A 23,506-nucleotide genomic window follows, 5' to 3' on the forward strand; every position below is an offset into this window, starting at 1 on the left:
CTGCTTGGTAACTCAGAGGAATTACTTCAAAATAAAGACTTAGTGGGACATCTTGTGGACATCTACCAGCAGTGCACACAGGACATTTTCTTAAACATTGCTATTTTGGTAAACACACACACAAAAAATAATAATTATAAAAAAATACATTTCATTTTTTAGTACAATTTTATGTTTTTAATTTTAAGTCCTTATGACATTTTATTCAATTTCATTGAAGAGGCCAACATAAATTGCATCACAAAAATTATATTGAATGGCAAAATACAGGCTCTATATAAGAACATAAAGACAAAGCTACCTGTGGCCAAGTTCAGGTGAATCAATCAGTTTGTTATTCCAGCTATAGAAAAAGAGTGAATTACATGGTTTCTTCTAGTGCCAGTGCTACATATAGCCTGCACAAACTTACACATAACCAGCTGTGTTGATACAGGACTGTGCTGATGTAAAGAGAGGTGTGTGTGAAGTGTTTGGTGTCTGTTAAGTGTTCAGCAACCTGTGTGAACAAGGCGCTGCTCATTCTGGCCTCTAATATGATAAAATTTCATGAATCTGCCTCCAAATATTGGGCTGCTCCCCCATATCTCCCAAAACTATGCTTGCATCAGGTACTAATCATACTGAGACTGAGTACAGACCGAAGCATAGAGATCGTTTACAGTTACTTTCGTGTAGAAATCACCTGTGTGCACTGGCCGACATTCAATTTATTTCAAAGTGTGTGTGTGTGTGTGTGTGTGTGTGTGTGTGTGTGTGTTTTTATATATATATATATATATATATATATATATATATATATATATATATATATATATATATATATATATATATATATATATATATATATAATAAGTGCAAAATAAATAAGAATTGTAAAACTTTGCACATTAAAATGTGTAAACAAGTAGAGATGCCACCGACATGCCACAGGTTGCCGCAGACTGCCACTGCTGTGCCACTATCTCCTAATGCCACTGGGAGGATCTCGGTGCTGTTGGGATTTAAATGACCTGACCTGACAGGTAGGTCGGTGGAAAAACAGAAAAACGGATACACAACATTGCGGATTTTGCACATTTCCATAATGCAAATCGACTGCGAGTAGTCTACCCGGAAGTGCCTGTTGTTGTCAGGCTGACAGTGACTATTTAGAAACGCCTTCCAGACTGACTGAGGCCACTTTCTTCTTTTCTACAAACCCTCCCCGCTGTCTCGTACTACAGGAATCTGGGTGTCGGTGAGGACGTGGCGAGGCGGAAAACCCGGAGAGAGGAGCACAAAGAGCAGCAGTCTGCGCAGACTCAGTGACTCGGCAGAGCGCCGCTCCTCCACGTGGACCCTGTCATTGACCAAAACACCGCGGTCTCCGTGGCAGCCGGGGGGGCGCGCGTGCCTCTGCCGTTGCGCAGTGCAGACCGGGCGGCACGAGGCGGGGCGGAGGTGCTCTCCAGAGATGAATCTGTGAACCAAAACCGACCTGAATTAAAGCTATTTACCGTCCACACATCAGCTATGCAGACAGGTAGGCTCACTGTCACTCTGAGTAGAGACACACACTATCACAGCCTGTGTTTATCCAGCTGTAGACCTCATTAAGCCTCCACTGTACATACTTACACATCAATATTTAATGTGAGTACATCCGCAACCAAGCTATTGTTTTATGCCACTTTATGCTAGCTATCTTTTCATGTAGTCCTTGTTTTAATTAAGTCCTAGGAAGTCGAAGCAATAATGTGAATTCCTCAGTAATAATCAGTGTACTTACAGTTCACAGGCTGTAGCAGAGCTGCTGCAGTGAGTTGTTGGGGTCATGTGGGGATGTGAGCGCCGCGGTGTTAGCATCGCTGCTGCTCAAAATGAGGAAGCTGCAGTAGCACAACCAGTTTGTGATATAATGTGGATAAATCAGTGTACTCTACAGATCCCACACCAGCTTTGTAATCCATCCCAAAACATCAGATATACATGTCCTGACAGCAAGGGACTGTGTGGATGCACAGCTAAATATAGACTTGGAGGTATTAATTGATTTTGCCACAATGGAGCATGGACGGCTACACCAGCTGTCATCATGGTTGTGTTGTGTGTAGACAGAAGGTGTTAGATATGTTATCCAGGATGTAGATGGATAACTTGGCAGATAACAGCGCAAATTACTTATGGGGTATGAGTTTGTAGGGTTAATTTGGCAGACGCTGAAGCATTAGCCATGTTGATTCTCCACTTTGTACAGCGTCGTGAAGCAATGAATGTGCCACAGTTTGCTTGGATACAGATCAGTGTGGGAAAAGGCTCATTGTTTCAGTTCAGCTGCTTATGCTTTCAGTAACATTATGGCATTTGGACAGATCATTTCATCAAGGCTGCTGGGACTGATGTGGTCCTCATGGCTGTGTGTTTGTAGGTGCGTTCATGGAATCTCACCTAGTCAGGTTGGTCCCTTGTGTCCTTTCCCTGTTCATTCTCACTCACCTGTGCCTGGCTGCACCGGGTCAACCTGGGACACAAAGGTAAACCCACCTGCCTACACACAAGTTGCACTCTCTTTTTTCAGACATACTAAGATACTAATATTTTTAGTCTTTCATGCTGCAAGGTATATTATGCCAAAACTGACGACTTTTTAGTATCATAACAACTAAATGTGCACAATGAACATATCACCAAAGGCTGCAGTGTTAAAATGGCCGAGATTTACCTACAACACTGTCCGGATTGAGCAGATGTTTTGCAAAACTTGACAAATGAAGTACAGTATACCTCATGGAATCAGCATTCAGTCCTGTTGTGATTACAAACAGAGGAAACAAACTGTCTTTCACCTTTGTTGTATTAACCTTTAGAGAGAAGAAATGAAGACTATGGTCACCTATATATTTATATCTTTGCATATTTGGAATTTATGAAAAACTCATGTTTTAAATTAATTGTTTGTCTCTCAGGGAGGAATCCATAGATGCCCGTCCCCCTTCAGCTGAACTAGCTAATCCCTTTGGCTCTGGAGAGGAGGACCGCAGGCAAGTGACACATGGAAAAATATGATGTGATTTCTCACATCCAGCTCATTTTAAGCCATTAATTCCCTCTTAACTGCTTTCTTTAATCTTACAGTAAGGGTAAATGTTGCACTCAAGATGCATCTTGACAATCCACAGTTATTCTCAGAGAATGATGAATTATTTATTATATGGAATAAAGAGATTTATTTTCATGCACTGTTGTGAAATTACTGTGTGACCTTGGAGTTAATATTAAACCAGGAACACAACATGCGTACCCCATACACATTTGTTCAATCTGCAGTGTGTTTTAGTGCTGTAAGTAGCTGCTGTCTGCTTGCCCTGTGGACTTTGGCTGCTGTGTTGTGCTAATGATGTGGACTCCTTCTTATACTGATTAGATTACATGAGCAATAACAGTGCTTTATGTTGCAGTAATGATAGCAATCATGTACATTGTCCTCACACAGAGCAAAACATGGTGGCTCACTGTTGGTATCTTTACTCATATCTTTGTTACTGTTCAGTTGTACTGTGACATAAACTGAATTACAGGTTTAATTTTTTTCAGTGAGAGGCACAACTAGATTATTCTAAATTGTCCGTAGGTGTAAATGAGAGTGTGCCTGGTTGTTTGTCTCTATGTGTAGCCCTGTGATAGACTGGCGACCTGTCCAGGGTGTCCCCTGCCTTCGCCCTAAGTCAGCTGGGATAGGCTCCAGCCCCCCCGCGACCCTGCAGAGGATTAAGCGGCGTACAGATAATGTACAGATAATGGATGGATGGATGGAAGGCACAACTACTTTAGGGACTTAGTGTGATGAGATATGTGGCTGCTGACAATGTGGCTGCAGCTTCTTTCCACTGACTGATAAGATTAATGGATGTGTACACTACTCTGTCATTGTGGTTACTTAAGTCTCTGCTATGTATGACCACACTGATGATGTCAGCTGTGTAGAATAGCAGTGAATAGAATCTACAGCTCAATTCACATGAGTCTGAGGTACAGTTGGGACAAATATTTAATATCAAAGATGAGAGCTATGGTATTTTAGCCATGTTGCTTTGGATGCAAGCTCTGCTTAATCTACCCTTTGGCCTGTGTACTGGACTACAAAGCAGCTGATCTGAAATTGTGTCTGCAGGTGACACATTCAACTATCTTGAATTCCAAATTTCACAAATGTTTAAATAAGAGGAATAAAAATGCCTCTTGAGGGACTATGAAGCTGAAATGTATTTCTTCCTTTTACCACCACCTCTAAAGTTTCCAAAATTAAATACAATTTAAAAAAGTGAAAGGTGTATAAAGGTGCTTGGCTCAAAGGGTTTAGTGAAGACAAAGTAAACCTGCAAGTGCCAGGCTATTGTTTGACACAGTGATGTAGGTCACCCGGTTGAATGGTGACTTTTGACTCACTCAACCAGGTTGCAGATTGCTCAGACTTTACCTCAATCAGGTAGAGCAACAGACTGAAGAGAAATCTCATCAGGGCCTAAACAGACCAGATTTTCTGGCTTACTGTTAAGATGAGATCTTTATATAAGGAAGAACCCACATCCTGTAAGCCTTTACAAAAGTGGGTTGGCACACCCTGAATGGCTATGAGGGAAATGCCCAGGCTGTCAAACAGTATTTAGGAGCTACTCTCCACACCCTGTACAGCAGTTGACCTGAATTTATTGCAATTCATCCAGAGGAATTTTGACAAAATTAAAAATATAGTAATCACCAAAAAATGGGACTGCAACTGGCTGTCTTCTTTCCATCTGCTTCATTAAAGATATGATGAACTGAGAAAAACACCAAATACGACAGTGATTGTTGCTGAGGTGGCATCTCCCTCTGGTATGTGGAGTTAGGACATGAAATCCTGCCCTCGTGTGGCTGAAAATCATACAGTGAGTATTGTGCTTCAAGGGCAAATAAGCCTGCACAAGAATCAAGTGTAAGAAAAGAAAGATAACACACAGAGAATTTAGATTTTTTTTTTTTTTGTCCTCTATTTTTGCCTCTCTGAGCTTTTGCAGCCAGTCTGATTGTATCTGCGTTAACAAGACTGTTAATCTCTTAAACATGACTCGTCCAAATGGGTTGAACAATTTTGACCCCTCAGTATTGATCCTAGGCTCTAAATGTTTTACTTATTGATTTAAATGTACTTTGTGTTGTGTGTACCACAGGTTGCTGCAAAGTTTCATTAAATCCACCCTGAGTGGTGATCAGGGAGGACCAGAAATCAGCAACTGGGAGCAAGGTAGACATCTACACCAACAAACACTCATTTGAAGGAGCTGCTCCTTCAATTGATATCACCACTGCAGTTGTGTGTGTGCATCAGGGCTGCACGATATTGGAAAAAACTTACATTGCGATTTTTTTTAACCCTGCGATATATATGCAATATGAAAAAATACAGGAATTTTCATCAGATGACCTGAATAGCACATTATGTTATGCTGCACTGCTGCTATCTTGTGGACAATTAACCTGCAGTGATCTTTTTGTCGTACTGAGCTGTGTGGTACCGATGTAAACGTTCAAACACATCAATTGTGTTACCTCTCCTTGTTGCAACAGATGCAAGGCACTGTCGACAGAGTACGTGTTTGGTCAATATCGTCCTTCTTGTAGCCGAAATAATTCCAGATAACTGACATTGCTTTTCTTTTTGGCACCAAGTCAAATTTATCTTGTTCATTGCTCATTTTTCAATGTTATTACCAGCTCACTCCATGTGCAGGGGTGTTGTCTGCCTCGGCACACTGAATAACAACTAATGACTGGCAGATCTGCATGCACAGTGTGTGTCAGGTACCCTTAAAATTAGATGAGCTCACTTGCCTCCTACATCGCAGGCCCTGCGATGTGACTGTTGCGCTCAAGTACATCGCAATGACGATGCTCAAACGACATATCGTGCAGCTCTAGTGTGTATATAGTATGGCTGTTAAATACTGAACATCCTCTGCAGTTCATTGAATGCGTTTGGTATTTAACATGTCAGTCTTCTCCTGCTTTGTCTCAGAGGTGTTCTACCTGTTTCGTCTTTATGACTACGATCGCAGTGGGCTCCTGGACGGCTTGGAGATGATGAGGCTGCTCTCTGACTTTAACTCACATCATACACCGGGAGCACAGACCAGTGAGCTGGTAAAGAAGGAGTGGCTGTGTGTTTGTGTCACTCATAACCTCACACTGTTAGGTCTCTGAGGTATATCTTTCGTGTGTGTGTGTGTGTGTGTGTGTGTGTGTGTGTGTGTGTGTGTGTGTGTGTGTGCGTGCGTGCGTGCGTGCACACGCAAGCAGGTGGTGTCTATGGTAGATTTTTTACTCCAGGCTCAGGATTCCAACCAGGACGGCATGTTAGCCCCATCTGAGCTGCTGTCTCCTCCAAAGCCTCACTCACAGGTATTGTACATTTACAGACAAGCCACGAGGAACAAAGTACAGTCAACAGTAATCAAAATCTAACAATGTCAAGCATTATGATGATTTTTGTTTGCTCTAATGGTACAACTTAAAAAAAATTGAAAAAAGAACATCTATGGGTCATAAAATATTTTGATAGGTGGAAATAGTTATCTAAGCTCCTAAATTAAGGTACACTTAGTACTTTCAAATGTACAGTATTAACAAAATGTAAATGTATCAAATACAATATGAAAATTGAAAGCTAGTAAGTGTACTTTAAGTTTAAAAGTGTCAGATTTTATCACAGATTAGTATGTAGACCAAAGTGTTTGAAGAGCTATACCTAGTTTTATTTCTTTGCCTCATTTATGGTTGACTTAAGTAACTTTTTCCACCTCAGGACCCTGGTAATGGTGATGACAGTATGAAGGCAGAAGCAGAAAATCCTGTGGAGGCTCACCAGGAATTGCAGCCTCAAGTTGAAGAGCAAATTCATCAGGAACGCATAGAACAAGTAGATGAGCAGCATGTGCAACAAATCCCAGAAGCCCCAGCAGCAGAGCAACGGCATGATCAACCTGTTCATCAAGGGCAACCAGAGATATGAATGCAGAAATGCAGATGCTGGTTCTGTCCACACTGTCACACAATGTGCTCACACCAGCAGAAGACTGATGATAGAGTTAAAACAATGCCCTCGACTGAGAGGACTTTTTCTTCTTCATCCCTATGAATGGTTTCTCTCTTGATTTGAATGCGAAGATTCTACCATCCATTTCACCTGACGAACGTGTTTTAAATTATTGCCCTTACTTTATTTTTAAAAACATTTTCTACAATGAGAACTAATTGGTATTAATGCTATTAAAATGGAAGCCATCATTAGTAGATATTTTATTCTGGAATATTTGATTTTCTTTATTTGTATTTATTACCCTTTTTGTCACACATTTGAGCTTTTCTACGACATTCTGTTGTTTCGTGTACACCTGGATTGGCCTTATTGTATTTGACTCACCATAGGCTTAGGATATGCACCAGGAGTGCATCTGGACTGTTATCTAGTAAAACTGGTCTCATTTACAAACTGGTGTGCCATGAATCTTAAAATGTTGTCCTCCGTGAGAATTTGTTCAGCCCTCACATAACCTTAAATCATGTAATAAAATTAGGTTATTCAGGAGAAAATTCCCATCTTATTATGCAATATTTGCCAAGTCTTAATTGTTTTTCATGCACGTGTATAAGCATTATATTTGGATGAGAATTGTGATGTGCCTGAATGAGTAGGAAACCATGAAAAAACAGACCAGTGTTTGGCTCTTAATGAGTTACAGCCATCTACCACCAGTCTTCCATCCTGATAGTTGAGGTCAGCTAGACCCTTGTGAAGTAACATAAGATGTAATTTGATTTTACGTTCAGCCTGCAGACTTTTATTTTCATGGTTCTTTTTTTTTTTTTTTTAATTTGCCTTTATGCATTTTTTTTTTTTTTTTTTTTTTTTACAGCTGAATAAAATAAAAATGTTATTTGCCCTGCCTTTTTTTTCTATCTCTTGTTTCTACGGTTTGTTTGATTTGTCAGATTTGTCATTCAGTTTTAAAGGGCCAAACACAATATATACAAAGACAGTATGTATATGATTGTACTGTAAATAAAATTGTTAGAGAAGTTAAGAGATCAAAAACGATAAATGAATTGTGTGAATTTAGTATGTGAATAATTAAAAAATTAACAATTCAGGCGTCCTTGGTATGGACTAAAATATTTGCGATCAAAACATAGAATTGTACAAGGTCATGCTGATGATGCTTCTACTTTCAATAAGGCTACAGTGTAAGGGGAGGGTTTCTGCTGAGTACGGCTCCAATGCGTCATCCAGCCATGATTTTAGGCCTGCCTTAAAAAAAAAAAAAAAAAAAGGAAAATTATTTTCTAAAATGACAAATATCGTGTTGACATGTCACATTCAAGTAGGATCCAAGCTCGCTTTTTTCTCTTTTTTGCTAGCTTAGCTAAAACTGACTGGCGCTCCTCCTTAGACACAAAACAGTCGGTTGCTAGGCAACAGAACTACAACAGGACAAGCATGGCGGAGGATAAACCAAAATCAGGTTCGTGTCACTTAACGCTACCTTAGCTAATTATAACCTAGTTATTAATTATTTTCGAGTCCCAATGTTATCGATAAACTTCCGCAAATTTGGCAATTTGTGTTTAATTCAAAGCCCCGTGATATTTTTTCAGTCTGAATAATTTGTCGGTTGTTGAAAGTAATTTGCCTGAAATATTTTATGTCGGAGTAACTGCTTCAGTAAAATAGTTTCTTGGCTCTGCTCGTGGTTCTCGTCTGTCCTGTCTGTTAGAGAGGATGGTGTCAGATGTCCACAAGAGGATTAAAGCAGCGTTTGAAGCGTTTGACTATGAATCGAACAACACTGTGGACGTCCGGTGAGTGAGACTGCTCTTAGACCAGGTGACTACTGTAATCTGAAAACAAATGTACAATAACACCTTATTCTAACACTGTTTGAGTCACATCTCAGAACTTCATACACAGTAAATGTGAAAGTGGAGTGCATGTTCTAGTTATTGATCAGAACATATTAAGTATTGGACCTTTGTATGCAGGCTCCACCTCCAAAATGCTAATTAACCTACATATTTACACCAGCTCCTGTGAATTTAAATGTTTAGTTTATGAATATGCTCCACTGTATCTTCACATGTACTTTGTAATCTTACACTATCAAGGACACTTGTGTGTTGCCAGAGTAATATATATAAATTAATTATATGCGGTAAATACAGTTCTCCCATCCAGTCCTAGTCTGGTCTAGTATACCAAAAACCACTGACACAGTGTGCTCTGATCAAACTGGGCAAACAAAATGTGTAATACATCGATTCAGGAGATCAGCACCATGAAACACAGTATTTGCATGCATTTAAATGGTGTGGTCTAACATGAAGTTTACTTTTCTAGGGAGATCAGCACCATCATCTACTCCCTAGGTTGCTTCCCCAATCAGGAAGACCTGCATGCCTTTATAGCTAAGGTCAGAGAAGTCTTTTTTTTTCATTTGGATGGACTAACAATCACACTAATCATCCAGGGCTCTTGAGGCTCGCTTGAGGTGTGCAGTTATTTAAATTGTCTGCTATGCCTTTTTGTAACATATCAATAGTAATGTAATTGTAATATCACCACCATTTGATATGCATTATCATTTTCTTCAGAACTGCATTAAGTGTTAATTTGCTGCAATGTAAATACAGAATTAACTGTATGCTTGAGATATTTATCATTCAGAGAGGAGTTAGAAAATTCAGAATTTGTTCAAGAAGCAAAACCCTGTATCTTTGTCCTGTTCAACCAGGTGGAAGAGGACCACACAGGATATATCCATTTGGACAAGTTCCTCCCAGCTATGACTAAAGTGCTGCTGGAGCACAAGTAAGAAGGTCACCACGCATGTTGTTTTGTAAATATAGCTGAATGAAAAATCCAAACTAACCCCCTAACCCTAACCCAAGATCCCAAAAAGTGTAAATACAAATGTATCCCACTCAACTCAAAATAGCCTGAAACATGCTCCTAAACACTTTCTCAAGGAATTTGTTTGATCTTAACACTTTTTCAAAATTAATCTCTGATACATGCCATTCACTTTGGAAGCCTGCCTCTAAAATGAACCTAACCCAAGATCCAAAAAATTGTAGTTACAAATGTGTCCCATTTAACTCGAAATGGCCTGAAACATGCTCCTAAACATTTTCTGGAGAAACTTTTTGTCCTGACACTTTCTCAAAATGAGTCTCTAATCCATCACATTCACTTTGCAAGCCTACCTCTCAAATGAACCTAACCCAAGATCCAAAAGAGTCTAAATACAAATATGTCCCAGTCAAAACGAAATGGCCTAAAATATGCTCATAAACACTTTCTGGAGAAAGTTTTTTTCCTGACACTTTCTCAAAATTAATCTCAAGCCTGCCTCTAAAATGTACCTAACCTGAGATGGCCTCCAGCTTTGAGGATGCCATGACATGATGCAAGTAGGTGCTTGTGTTCAAGCCAATAATATAGCTTGTCTGTCTACTCCATGTTACTGATGGAGCAATAAATTGCAATGAGTGATGTCTGAAAGGCCTCCACTGATCACAGGTTTTGATCATAAATCTTTCAGTGAATTTTATTTTCACGACATGAAAAATACCAAATGTCAGGCATCTTTAAATATTACATGCCAGTTCTTTTTTCACCTCTGTGTCTCTGAGCTGGGAAATGGTCTCTAAAGTGTATGCTCCTTAACACAGACTAGTGGTGTCCACCTCTGCTTCACTTAGAACCAGGGAACACTTTAGATGTGGTATGTCATCATGTTTACAGAAACACTTTTGTATCACTGTGTTTACCTTTGTGTGTTAGGTTTCCTCCCATCCCTGAGGATGTTTTGCTTCAGGCTTTTGAGGTAAGACCAGCTGCAATTTCCTGGTATCCTCGTAGGTTATTAGCTGCTACTCTTACAGAGTCTTACAGTTTTATCGGGTAACAGCAGATCCCCTCAAATTCCCTTTGAAGCCGCTCAAAGCACAGTATCTAAATTAAGCAGGAGTCTGAGCCTCTGAGAACATCACACAGTCAACACAGTGATCCTGATATCAGTGTTAGTGACATATGTTTGTTGAAGCACAAGGGCTTGTTTCTAGGTTCTGGATAAAGAAAAGAAAGGATACCTGGAGCCGGAGGAGCTGACAAAGTACATGACACAGGAAGGTTGGAAGCTTGTAAGACTTAAGTCGTTTTTGTGTGTCAAATGTTTCTGGTACTTCCATAGAAGAATATATGTAAACTTCAGGCCTGTTGTTGTTTGTCCTTAAACCAGGTGAGCCCTTCACTCAGGAGGAGATGGATGAGATGCTGACAGCACTTGCTGACCCTGAGACAAACGTCATCTATTACAAGGACTTCATCTGCCAGCTGACTATCGACCCTGATATGTAAATAGTGTCTGGTGTTTGTGCTAATGTATGCATGTTCTTAAGGTGAACTTGTAAATCTGATATAATTAATAAATATGCATCGATAAATCCCGACTTCGAGTTGTCTTTTGACTTTAATTGTATTTGGTCGGATTTGTTTAGCAGACTGGGGAAAGTGCAGGAGCGCCATCATATAACATATAAGGTATAACATATAGCAGTGCTGCCATGCTTTTATATATTGTGCTAAGCCTCTCTCCTTGTTTTTAAGTCGGACACAGCACAGGTGTTTTAAGAATACCAAATCACGTCAGTTGGAAAGTAATTGGAAGCTCCCTCATAACATCTTGAATATTGCTTGCCCACTGATTACATCTTGGCCCAGCGGTGATATCAGTATCAGAAGCAGGAGGTGATCTGGTCCCTCAAGTGACAGTGTGTACAGCCAATGAATAAATCAGGAAAGCAGTTGACATGATAAAAGATCAGGAGCACTTCCTATATGAGGTGACATTACATGAAATGTTCTCAGTTTTGGGAGTGGGAAGGAAGGAAACAATCTTCATCATGGTGAATTATGATGCTGTGTGAGAGGAAGCCATGATGATTCAATCAGTTCATTTCAGACTCCATGACTAGTACGGACCTCATCAATAAATGACCCAGAGTATGAGAAAATTAAAACCAAGCAATGACTGGATTTATCAGCGTTGCAATTTATCTGAGGTGATTCTGCAGTGAATATTTATACATGCATGAAACTTTAAAACAGGGATGATACGACTTATCTGGAGCTTTGATAAGCATATGACAGCAAACACAAGCAGTTCTCTATCTGAACATGAATGCATGCTGAAGTTCTGCTTCAGTCTCATTTCACAGTAAAAACAATGACCCGTTACGGTTTAAGAGGACATCAGAAAATAAAACAGGGGCCTACAGAAATAGAAAACGTCTGTATTAAACATTCCCTTTTTCCTAAACACAAACAGAATAAGGCTCATTTACCTTCGACATAATCAAACAACAGCAACAAATCAGTACAGTCTTGGTACACAGAGAAAATATTTAAAGGGATTTTCTTTACCTTTAGGTTCCTCTTTTTCACTTATACTCACACTTGTTGCATTGTAACATGAATAAATGTGTTCCCTCAGTGAAAAGGAGCTAAAACAGCAGCTTTACTTAGCTAATAACGATCTTAGATCATGTAAGCAAGAAACAAAATAATCCACTTGCATGTAATAGAGCTGGGTTTGTGGTGGAATGTTTGAGTTTTACATGCAAGGAAAAAAAAAAAAAACAGCGGAGATGGCATCATTTCCTGCACAGTCACAAATTAAAGTGATTCCAATCCTGCAAAATAGTGAAATAGGGATTGACAGCAACATAGAGGCCAGTTTTCTAGGAAAGGGAAGTCAGAAAGTGGTGGCTTTGACATACAAGTGGGTGTGAAAAGTGAAATAAATTTGCATTCTAAACAAGTACAATGAAGATATCACATTTTCAGCCACAGATTAAGAGGGGGAGTTCATGGTGAGTAACACCCTAGCTGCAAGATAATAAATGAATGTTGCAACCCCCTTTTTTCTAAAAACACATCCAGAGGCAGAGATTAAAGTGTTCCCTGTTAAGCAGCCATATTATGTGAGAATGCGGCTGCCAGCAACTTCTCATCTGCAGCAGGTTTATTAGCGGCAGTCGACGCGGCTCATTTGGTCCTTTAAGAGCCATAAATAGACAGAGGAAGAGGAAGGGGAGGAAGAAACATGACAGATTATAGAAAAGTCTGAAGAGAAAAAACAAGACAGGGAAACAAAAAGAACACAGAGGTAGAGAGATCTTTGACATCATATCCAGCTACCAACAGTGGTCTCTTAACATTTGTTTTTGCATTATTGCACTGCAACTGATATACAGAGGAATGACAGTCTTAAAACATAATCAACCACACCCACACCACATTTTTCACATATGTTAGGAAGAACAGGAGGCGGTGATCACCTCACTACTTTTCTACTACTAGAATGAGATAGAAGAGGAAGAGGCAAGATAGAGCCGTCTCTTTAAAAAAGGGTTCAGATGTGACCTGACAGGTTAAGGTTGGTCAAAGAAGCCCTGCTGTTTACTGGTTCAAACTGTGATTTTAAGTAGGTGACAACACCTAAAAAACATGCTTCCAAGAAACAGAAAATTCAGCTATTTCAGCAATTACACAACTCTGTGTAGAAGTTAGTTGCATAGTGGAGCCAAAAGGTAAAATGATAAAGAGAAAGTGTCCTACAGCAGTAAATGCAGCTTTGTAAAAGAGCTCTTCAAACAACCCGGTCTCTATGAGTTTATCCAAACCACATCCCTCTTTATCTCATTCTGACTGGAGGCAAAGTCTTGTAAGGCCTTGGAGAAGTAGAGGACAAGAGTCAGATGATGGGCTATCATGAGTTTGCAAATATGTAAGATGGCATGATGTATAACACAGCATCCCATTCAACAGAGTGTCTCTTCCTGCCTTTTACCTTTTTTTACACAAACATCGATTCAGCTCTGTTAATACCTACGCATTCGGCCTTATTATTTATACAGAGTGTCGAGGCTGAGTCACAGAATAAGCAGGGCAGTGTCTCCTTCAAAAGGCAAAAAATTGAACTGGAATGCAAAAGAGCTTTGCATATACATATTATTATATGTACACACAATTAATGCACACACTTGCAGACAATGAACTGGTGAAAATCTGGTTAGGACAGACTGAAAACTAATGTTTGGGTTACTGGGTTCACAGCATTCACCTCAAAAAATCAAAACTGAGCCCATGTTTTTAAAATCCGCTGGTCTAACCTGATCAATAACCACTGTAACACGTCATCTGACTCCTGTAAATGATAACAATAAGTTTTCTTTATGGTCCACCTGGGCCATAAGATGCAAGGCTGACGGCTCTAGCCTGATATATTTCACAAACAGTCCAACAGTGGCTACTTTGCATCACGCCATAGATCAAGTATCCAGAGCCACATTGTTTGCCAACATCAAGTTAGCTCTACACACAGATGGATACAGTGTCTTTTAGATCTGCAGCACCAGGCCAGCAGCTGAGATGTTGTCCCCTCCACCTGCAGTCTGGTAAACCTCGGTGCACACCAGTACTGGAGCTACGCAGATCTCATAGTTGTCCTCGTCCCAGCAGCTGACGGGCCTGGTCTCCTGCAGAGGGATGCGCTGGCTGCCCTCCCGCCGGCTGACAGAGAAGGAGTCGTCCATGATGAGCCTCGCCTTGCTGGGGTCAATGTCATTGGAGCCGCAGACATGGCGGTTAGCTGTGAGAGAGGCCTTGGCGGTGGCTGACATGGTGTTCTTCCACTGGGAGCCATGCGTCACAATCATAGCCTGAAAGGCCAGCGTGTGGACGTGGAGCCGTGTCAGCGGCTTAACTCGAGCGCTGTTTGTGTCGCTTTCTGTACTGGCATCCTTGTGGCGCTGATTCAGGATGCGATAGACCTCCCTCATCTGGTCGAGGACAGTAGCTACACGAGGGTTTGGGTCTGACAGCACTGTGATGTTGGAGCCTTTAAGTAAACTGAGCAGGTTGGGAAGCTCCTGTTCATTCATTCCCAAAGAGTCCGCCTGGGGAAGCACAATGAGGATGAACGATTAAACTCGGGACCTGCCTCTGACTTAACTGTGCAGCAAAAAAAGTCATATATCCCACTGAGTGAAATAATCTGTCAATGTAATCAACATCTTTGAAGTAGTTGTGTGCCAGGCAGATGGCATGCTCAGGTGTGCAATTCTGCGTCGACTGATTGTGTTATTTTACAGAGCTAAGAGGAAAAACTATACTTGCTGTGGGGACTGCAATGAAGAAAACCAATGCAATTGGAGGATTTCCAGTCATACAGCAGCATATTAGCTATATTAGGCTGTGGCTACATGGATATACTTTATAATTATAAATACAAAAAGGCAAGAATAACATTTACTGAAAATTAATTAGTGTTTAAAGTAGTCATTAGTTTGTAGATCAAAATGCATTTCTATATGCACAGTGGTTTTAATAGTTTAGATGTTTTCTCTTTCTAAAAAAAAAGAAAAAAAAGGGTTCATCTTTTCATACATCAAGATGCTCGTGAGCAAGGCATTTTACTTACTCCAATAAATCCACATGCAAATTCAGGAGACAAACACAGTTTGTGCTGAGTCACACTCAGTTTTGTTTATAAGTGTACTGAACTAATATACCTGAAAAAACCTCTTTCAAACTAGCTGATATTACTTGTCAGACCGCATCGTCCACTTGACTAAAACATTTTGTTCACCATCATTTAAGTCAACTACTCTAACAAACATGCATGAATTCATGCATTGATTCATTTAATTGTTCAGTCGTACTTACATAGGGGATGACATAGTCAAGTAGGTCTTCCATTATACTCTCTTCTACAAAACTGGCCATCTCAAAATGGACTCCAATACGTGGAGACGAGGAGGACAGGAGGTCAGACAGACGAGACAGGAGAGCAGCCCGCTCACCTGGAATAACGAAGGGGTATTGGTGGAAAGTGAACAGAAAAAATTCAGACAAATGATGATGTTCAAAATAAGCAACAAATAAAAAGCTTGTCAACAACTGTCTCTTACCCGACTGGAAGGGGAAATTATCCATCATTTGCAGCCCACCTACCACCAGCAGATCTGGTCTGAAGTCCTCCAGTTTCTCAGCAAAGTCCTCCATGGAGGCCAAGTAGGGGTTGTGGTCATCACTGTGGACGATATATCTACAGGGCATAGACACAAGCGGGGCCAAACAAAGTCAGCTTCACATACATAATGTACACAAATTATACAAATCATCATTTACAAATTATGTAAATGATGATGGCATGGTAGAAAAATCTGTCTCTGGCTTAAATACACTCACATACACAGTTTAATATATAGGATCCCTCAAATATCTTTTATCTACTTGACTAACACTTACCTGTTGGCTCTACGTGAGGTATACTGTCCCCAGGTAGCACCAGATGGGTACTCCAGGATCAGATGAATGTCTGGCTCTTCTACTACATTACCTGCCACTGGATTGACAAAGGTAGTCGGTGAGGTACAGCAAACAAGGCGGGGATATAAGAGACCATGAAAAAAATGACAGATAGAGGGTGATTCAGAGATGCAGAAAAAGGACTGTGCAAGGTAAAAATATCAAAATGCAGAGGTCCCAGAGAGTAATATGAGAGCACCAGTGTGTGTTTGCATGTGTGTGTGTGTGTGTATACCTGTAATGTGCTGGGAGAGTACATCATTAAAATCAGGGCTGAAACTTCCCCCTAGCAACACATCACATCCCTCCGTTGCCATGCGACCAGCCATTACCGGGGCATTGCCGCCTACTGCCCATCTGTTTCCAGGTAAGTCACGGGACGCTTCAACCAGCTCACTGAATAAGGTATCATTTAGCACAAAACGCCTGCAGGACATGGAAGGAAGGAAAGAAGGAAGGAACGAAGGAAGGAAGGAAGCAATGAAGAAAGAAAGAAAGAAAGAAAGAAAGAAAGAAAGAAAGAAAGAAAGAAAGAAAGACAGAAAGAAAGAAAAAATAAATAGATAGATAGATAGTGACACAATGCTCTTGTTTTTCTTGTGTTCTTTCATGCAAACATTCTGAATGGCCATTGTGTAAGACATGTCCTGTATAAACAAATGAGCCTGGCCCTGGAGGAGACAATGGAAGAGTCTAGTTAAACCAGTCTAAAGACATTAACATACATACTTGAAACACTGTAAAACAGTGCAGTCAGTGTGCTACTTTGAAAAATGCAACTATTGCTACTCCTGTGACAGTTTGTCAAGAAGGACAGCTTTATACCATAATGGAAAGCTATATGGACAGCCTGAGATACAGAAAGAGGGACAACATTTAACAGAGAAACACAGAAATGTGCATTAGTAGAGGTACATCCCTTGTTGCTCGAACATAACATTTAAACACTGGGACCCTTTTGTTACAAAAGGAAATAGAAATAGAAAGAGGTCTCCCAGTAAACATGTGGCCTCAAGCAGACACAATGTGCCAGAACGCTCTGGAAATGGAAAGCATGCTATTTTGTGGGATTATGTCATTTCTAGTTTCTCTGTTCCTACTCATCTGTATCTCACACAGTCTCGCTCTCCCATAAATAAGCACATTTCATCATACATGTGGTTTGTGCAGGTCTGCACTTGGCAGACACAGCCATGCATCTCTATTGTTCTTCACACGTATAACTGATCTACGTTTTTTTGACAAATTCCAAACTAAACCAGGAGGCAAGAGAAATAACTGTGAATGCTGAGCTGAAAAGGACCATGTCGTCCTTACTGACTCTCTCACACTGACGCTGTGTGAAAAGGGCTACAAATTCCCTCACCCTCTCTGCCCACGATGAAGGCCTGTTGCCTTTTGGTGTTAGTTCCGGACATCGAACATGGGCTCACAGGAACCACAGCCCTTAAATAAGCTGTCACCAATGAAGGAGGGGGGAATGAGATCAACAGCAGAAATATTGAGTAATGAGGAAGGTTTTCCAGCAATTAACTGAGTGGCACTCAGTAGAGTGCATACGTCTGCCATGGCTCAACAGTCCCCTTTTTATTCAATCAAGCCTGATCCAAATTAAACTCTATAGTCCTGTATCACTCTAAATTTTAAACCACCCATAACTGCTTAACCATAAGTAAAGCTCACCCGATCCAGGGTCCTCATCAAAATGATCTCATTCATAGATAATAGCCACTCAATTATCCAGATTCACACCAAAAGTTAATTCGTTCAGCAGCTTTTTCTGTTAAGTTTAGAGAGACAGAATCAGGAACACAATAGCTAGAGGATGTAACACAACACTCATTAAAATTTATAAGTAGCTTGGCTGATCACAAGGCCTCACACACTATCTACTTCAATTTCCCTCTCTTTCTTATCCAGTCACACACACATACACACTGTGTGTATGGACGCCCATGCATGAGCAGCACATGACAGCTGCACTGCTGTCCGCAGACACCACTTACTACTGCCAGCCATCTTTCTGCATGGATTATCTTTGATAATTATTAATAAAGAAGATGGCGTGATTTTCTCTCTTGAGCCACAAAGCCAGGAGCTAGACACACCTTATATAAACTCAAAGCCTCAGCTAAACGAATAACAGCACACAGAAGACAAATATTTGTGGGAGAACTTGTTTGGTGTGTTTACATTACCATTCAGTGGATTTTGGTATGAATTTACACTTACTCTGCAGCAGCTCCAGGTGCAAAGAAGTAGGCAAAGCTCTGAGCCAACTGCACTTCATTTTCGATGTAGTCATGATGTAGGGGCTGGTCTGAGGGAGGGAGGTCAATCTTATTCAGCAACGATACCCCGTCCACTATCAGGTCAACACAACCTCCAAAACCTGTGGATGAGAAGGGTGGGCAGAGAAAGTAAGGGAGTCAAAACAAAGTGATAAAATCAGGAATAAAAACAAAATCTGTGACCACCCAGATGGTGAAGATAAAGTATTGACCTGCAGGGCACAGAGGAAAGAGAGAGGATTGTGTATCACACATTTTATTTTAGACACGGCATTCAAACTTATCAGTACAAAAAGAGACAGGAGAAAAGTAATTATAGTGTGCAGCTTTAGTTAACTGAGCGGGGAGACATTCACACAACAGCTGCTGAAACATTCGTCTGCCAGCGTGGCTGCTGAAATGATCCGACACCTTGATACACTTTCGGCTGCTGGTTCAAACACGATCAACACTGTGCTCTTATTTAGAAGCAATTTTCTGAGTCCAAACAAAAGGTAACAAGATGTACAAACACCACAGACAACCTACCTGCGGAGTCCGACTCTAATGGTTGCCAAAGATACCATATTTGAATTCGTTTTGAATATCAGACTGTCTGACAGAAGCGCGACCTCCAGCTACTCTCTTAGATCCCTCCTACATATTTTTCTAACAATTTACAAAAACATACCTGTGTGACACATATTTGTTATGATCTGGTCTGCACTAGGGTTGCATATTTATTGTTCTTTTGGTTGACAGTGAACAGGGGAGGATTTGTCACCACCCTGGAGTCCCTCATAGATATCATGGAAGCACAATGAAAGGTCTGGGACTATATGCTCTTGCTTCAATATATATTGCAATTCTATAGAGAGACCACTAGTAAAAGTTGAATCACACAACTCAAGAGACTGTATATCATCATTCTTGAGTCATATTTCCAAAAGCGATGCATATCGCATGTCAGTCAGACTTTCTGAGCTTTATTTCTGCAACAAGAATGTTATTGGAGCAGCAAACATTCAATAATAATCGACAAGCTATTAAATAAATTGGCACAGTTATGATAATTGATGATTCAGTTTGGGTATATTTCTTAAGTAAGAAGGGTATCAATTCTTTACAATCACATGAAAAAAATGTGACCATTATCAGTATAAAGCAACCAGCCAAGATGATTTAAAACACGTGTATGTCTGAATTTTTTTTTTTATATCGTAGATCTCCAATAGCAATACATCAGGATTAGATCAAACAATCTGTGATATTATGTGACTACATGTCTACATGGAAAGTTAGGATGACATGTGGCTGAGCCTGTTGATGAACTGGGTAAAGGTTGGGCAGATATGGTGATCCCTCTACTGTGCAATTGTATCTCAGTCCAAAAGGACAAGATTTTAGGATTAGATCATGACGGTTCAGACACAGGGCAATCATGCTAACAATCCTGTTTGAAGACCACATTCTGGCAGTGACAAACTATATAATGCCTCAACTAAAGCAACAGTAGCTGTAGTAGTGCATCCATGTAATTTAACTATCTAAGGACAAGAGATCTCACCCCCAGAATACAATATATTCTACTGAAATAAGGCAGACATTCGTTCCTGTGGCCAGGTTTTCACCCCTCATTCATAGCACAAATATTATCACCATGTTGCCCATATTTCCATGCAACTGTCTTTGCCCCTTATCAGTTCAAACCCAGCAGGCCTGGACTGAGGAGATCCACACAGAGATAGAGCCATGGCCAGCCTCTGTGGTGCCATGTCGGTTGATCGAGGGGTCTGATCCAGCTGCTCAAACAAGATGATGATTTCTGGACCGAGATCTGGTGACTCGGCAGATCATGCATCGGCCACCAACACTTTAGCTTTTTATTAAAATGCGCTCAACCATACAACATTTTGCACTATGTGTCTTGATTTTATTTATTTATTTATTTATTTTTGTATGGACCTTGAGTCTGAAAATAAAGCTTTTCTATCTATCTGTTAGCTCAGATCGCCCTGCTTCCACCAGCCAGTCATTTTCAGACACACCTCCTGACAGTTTGTGCACGTTACAACACCAGCTTTAGCCAGTTCCGAGTTGTACTTCTGTTTTTTTTTTTGTTTGTTTGTTTTGTTAGCAATAATGACAACTGAAGGAGCCTAACGCACTAACATCTTTGTGGACCGAGGCGATAATATAAACCCAGATATTAGGTTAGGCTAGTTAGCTAACATTAGCTTACACCACTTGCACTCACCAACTGCTACTTTTGGTCTCGCGACGTTGTTCACCCCGACTTTGCGCTCCGCCCGGAGCAGAGAGGACAGCACGGTGTCCAGCCGGTCGTCCAGCCCTTCATTCTGGGGAGACCGGAACCATACGGCCCAAAAGACCACACATAAGGACAAAAGAGGCCCATACTTCATCCACGAAATCCTGCCTCCCCCCTCCATTGTCGGCGGCCAAGCTTACTGCTACGAATGCTCACGTTGTCAGTTATGAACAGGCACCTTCCGCCCCGGCCGTTGTGTAGCTCAACGTGACGTCAAAAAGATCGAGTTTTTTTTTGTTTTTGGCTGAGCCGACCGAACGAATCACTTGCTGAAAAGATTCGTTCACTGGTCAGTTCAGTTCAAGCTCCGGTGAGTCACGGGCGAACATGAGAGGATTCACTCGCTTATTTACGCTGTTCGTTTAGAAGGGGAATGTGGGCGTGTTCAAGAGAAGAGATATCTTCATGAGAAAGAGACGATCTCATTCTTATTTTCACACGAGTCTGATAATCTTTAACGCAAATAGACTGAAAGGAAAGCCGATAGTCACCAATTAAATTGTGAAATTAAACTCTGAGTTACTTAAAGGCACAATAGATCGTAAAGCCATCATGACCCGACTCATCTACAATGCCTTAAACGAGTCTGCTTTGTTTAAAGGTGCAATAGAAAATGTGTTGTAAACATCCAAACCAAAATCATTAACGGACTGTGATGGAACAACAATGTTGATATTAGTTAGCATGCTAACCAGCTAGTCTGGACATAAAATCCTCTTCCTCCCAGTGCTAGGGTTTCCACCTTGGATTTATGGAGAGAAAAAAGGGACACTCGACCACCTGACAGGCTCACATTGCCATTCATAGTCATGCTACTAGCCTTGAAAAAAATCAAAGGTATTTGTCTCAAAACTGTTTTTAATGTAAGAGTGGGGCAAACGAGTGTGACGTCTTCAAGAGGCAACGCTGCTGAGTGAGAAGAGAATAAACAGAGTGGGTTGCTTAGCTCCAAAGAGCACCTGTTCTTGAGTTGTCAGCAAGAAAGAGTGATTTTAGAAGCCCTTCACACTCAGAACGCTACACTGGTTGCTACATTGGGATGGACAGGGATGATGAGGTGGGAGTGACTTATCAGATTAGTGGCCCATTTGGGGAGGAGCCCCCTCTTCAGACGGTCCAGTATGACAGGCTGCGGTGCTACTCTCTGCCTGTAGCTTTTCCCTTGGAGGGCCTGTCTAGAAGCCTCCTCTCCCCTTCCCCAGCCACTGCTTGGAGGGGGGATGCTACCACGCCCAGTAGTCCTGCAGGCATTTCCCTTTTTGGCAAAGACGTGGACTGTGATATTGGTCCTAGTTCAGGTGCTGGTGATTCACCTGAACAGGCGGTTGCCCTGCCAAGGTTCTCCCGGGTTGGTAGATCATAACGACCCCCTGCCCACTTTAGGGACTACGTGACAAAGTGACTGTTTCATACATGCTCATGTTTACTGACTCCCTGTGTTTTAAGGGGGGTTGCTTGGATGTTGTTTTTTGTGTGTGTGTGTGTGTGTGTTTTTTCTTCTGTTACCTGCTTGGGTTACCTTACTGTGTTTTACAGTTGTGTTTATTGAATAATTGCTTCATGGCCTGTTTAGGCTATATGTGTTGTGTTTTACATGCATTTTTTTTCTTTTTCCCCCAGTGTATTCTATTTCATTGTGTATTGTGAAATGAGGTCATTTGCTACTGTAAGGGGGGACGCATGTAAGAGTGGGGAGCACGACTGTGACGTCTTCAAGAGGCGATGATGTTGTTACAGAGTTTGCGGGTGAAAGAAGAGAATAAATGGCGTGTGTTGCTTAGTAAGTAAGAGTGATTTTTAGAAGCCCTTTACACTTTGGAACGCTATGTTAATGTTTAAAAAATGTGCCAATGGCTGATATAAACATACAAATCTCAGTACTCGTATCGGCCTCAAAAGTCCAGTTCTGGTCAGGCAACAATCACGCGCATTTAAACAACATTTCCAAAATTTCTTGTTTACATCGGCAGCGTATACTCTACCATCCCTGCTCTTCTTTGTGTCCTTCAGCTGCCTTGGCTAAGAGAACCTGTTGGGAATGGCCCCATCAGCAAAGACATGCCTCACTTTATCGCCAGTCAGATGATGGACTTTAATTGTTCCAAAGGGTTTTTATCTGAATGCATTCCACACTGACAGAGCTAGTTAGAACTACCTTTGTAGCACTACAACTGTTGCTACTACAGCTGGCAGCACTGTTGTTGGTACTCAAACTCTGTGCTGAAAGATCTAAGAATAGTGCACATACAGACTATTAAACACTAAAGATAGGAGAGAGGCTGCTGAAAGGCACCACAGGAGAAAGAGGGGTTAAAGCAAAAAAAGATCCTGAGCCCCAAATTTTTGTGTGTGTGTGTGTGATATAGCAGTCTGTAACCATGTGCATGACATCACTTCAGAAGTCTCACATCACTCTACACTGTAAAATCTACTATAATGATAACCCTCAAAATG

At 41.0% G+C, this 23,506-nt stretch overlaps 3 protein-coding genes across 5 annotated transcripts; 2 read left to right on the forward strand and 1 right to left on the reverse strand.

Annotated features, from left to right (window-relative positions):
- The first annotated feature begins 1,394 nt into the window (after positions 1-1,394).
- cgref1 (cell growth regulator with EF-hand domain 1) lies at positions 1,395-7,927 on the forward strand. Of its 2 annotated transcripts, none has more exons than XM_037096429.1 (7): positions 1,395-1,525; positions 2,411-2,516; positions 2,949-3,023; positions 5,193-5,266; positions 6,038-6,162; positions 6,316-6,420; positions 6,824-7,927. In XM_037096429.1, exons 1-7 carry the CDS (start codon positions 1,516-1,518, stop codon positions 7,028-7,030), a joined length of 702 nt encoding a protein of 233 aa, XP_036952324.1. In that variant the 5' UTR covers positions 1,395-1,515; the 3' UTR covers positions 7,031-7,927. The 2 variants fall into 2 exon arrangements, with proteins under 2 accessions (XP_036952324.1, XP_036952325.1); XM_037096430.1 differs by having other exon boundaries at positions 6,319-6,420.
- A 443-nt stretch (positions 7,928-8,370) lies between these two features.
- Positions 8,371-11,526, forward strand: efcab2 (EF-hand calcium binding domain 2). Of its 2 annotated transcripts, none has more exons than XM_037096432.1 (7): positions 8,371-8,540; positions 8,793-8,877; positions 9,413-9,485; positions 9,807-9,883; positions 10,859-10,901; positions 11,140-11,217; positions 11,316-11,498. In XM_037096432.1, the coding sequence occupies exons 1-7, from the start codon at positions 8,387-8,389 to the stop codon at positions 11,352-11,354; spliced, it is 549 nt and encodes a 182-aa protein (XP_036952327.1). In that variant the 5' UTR covers positions 8,371-8,386; the 3' UTR covers positions 11,355-11,498. The 2 variants fall into 2 exon arrangements, with proteins under 2 accessions (XP_036952327.1, XP_036952326.1); XM_037096431.1 differs by having other exon boundaries at positions 8,373-8,540; positions 11,140-11,206; positions 11,316-11,526.
- A 582-nt stretch (positions 11,527-12,108) lies between these two features.
- On the reverse strand, positions 12,109-21,655 carry adpgk2 (ADP-dependent glucokinase 2). The gene is made up of 7 exons (XM_037095972.1): positions 20,978-21,655; positions 18,683-18,842; positions 16,686-16,876; positions 16,391-16,487; positions 16,051-16,187; positions 15,806-15,942; positions 12,109-15,036 (listed from the first exon to the last, which is right to left on the reverse strand). The coding sequence occupies exons 1-7, from the start codon at positions 21,171-21,173 to the stop codon at positions 14,479-14,481; spliced, it is 1,476 nt and encodes a 491-aa protein (XP_036951867.1). The 5' UTR covers positions 21,174-21,655; the 3' UTR covers positions 12,109-14,478.
- Positions 21,656-23,506: the final 1,851 nt, after the last annotated feature.

The sequence above is a fragment of the Acanthopagrus latus genome, chromosome 4, assembly GCF_904848185.1.
Source record: "Acanthopagrus latus isolate v.2019 chromosome 4, fAcaLat1.1, whole genome shotgun sequence".
Taxonomy (NCBI): Eukaryota; Metazoa; Chordata; class Actinopteri; order Spariformes; family Sparidae; genus Acanthopagrus; species Acanthopagrus latus.

Bases quoted from the DNA above. Each gene is read 5' to 3' on its own strand.
- cgref1 (XM_037096429.1), top strand. The intron at 2,517-2,948 runs GTAAACCCACCT...TTTGTCTCTCAG, and splicing joins GGTCAACCTGGGACACAAAG to GGAGGAATCCATAGATGCCC. The intron at 6,163-6,315 runs GTAAAGAAGGAG...TGCACACGCAAG, and splicing joins GAGCACAGACCAGTGAGCTG to CAGGTGGTGTCTATGGTAGA.
- efcab2 (XM_037096431.1), top strand. From the start codon at position 8,387: ATGTCACATTCAAGTAGGATCCAAGCTCGCTTTTTTCTCTTTTTTGCT. The intron at 8,878-9,412 runs GTGAGTGAGACT...TTACTTTTCTAG, and splicing joins AACAACACTGTGGACGTCCG to GGAGATCAGCACCATCATCT. The intron at 11,207-11,315 runs GTTGGAAGCTTG...TCCTTAAACCAG, and splicing joins AAAGTACATGACACAGGAAG to GTGAGCCCTTCACTCAGGAG.
- adpgk2 (XM_037095972.1), bottom strand. From the start codon at position 21,173: ATGGAGGGGGGAGGCAGGATTTCGTGGATGAAGTATGGGCCTCTTTTG. The intron at 18,843-20,977 runs GTGAGTGCAAGT...TCTCATCCACAG, and splicing joins GAGACCAAAAGTAGCAGTTG to GTTTTGGAGGTTGTGTTGAC. The intron at 16,877-18,682 runs GTAAGTGTAAAT...CATGTCCTGCAG, and splicing joins GCACCTGGAGCTGCTGCAGA to GCGTTTTGTGCTAAATGATA.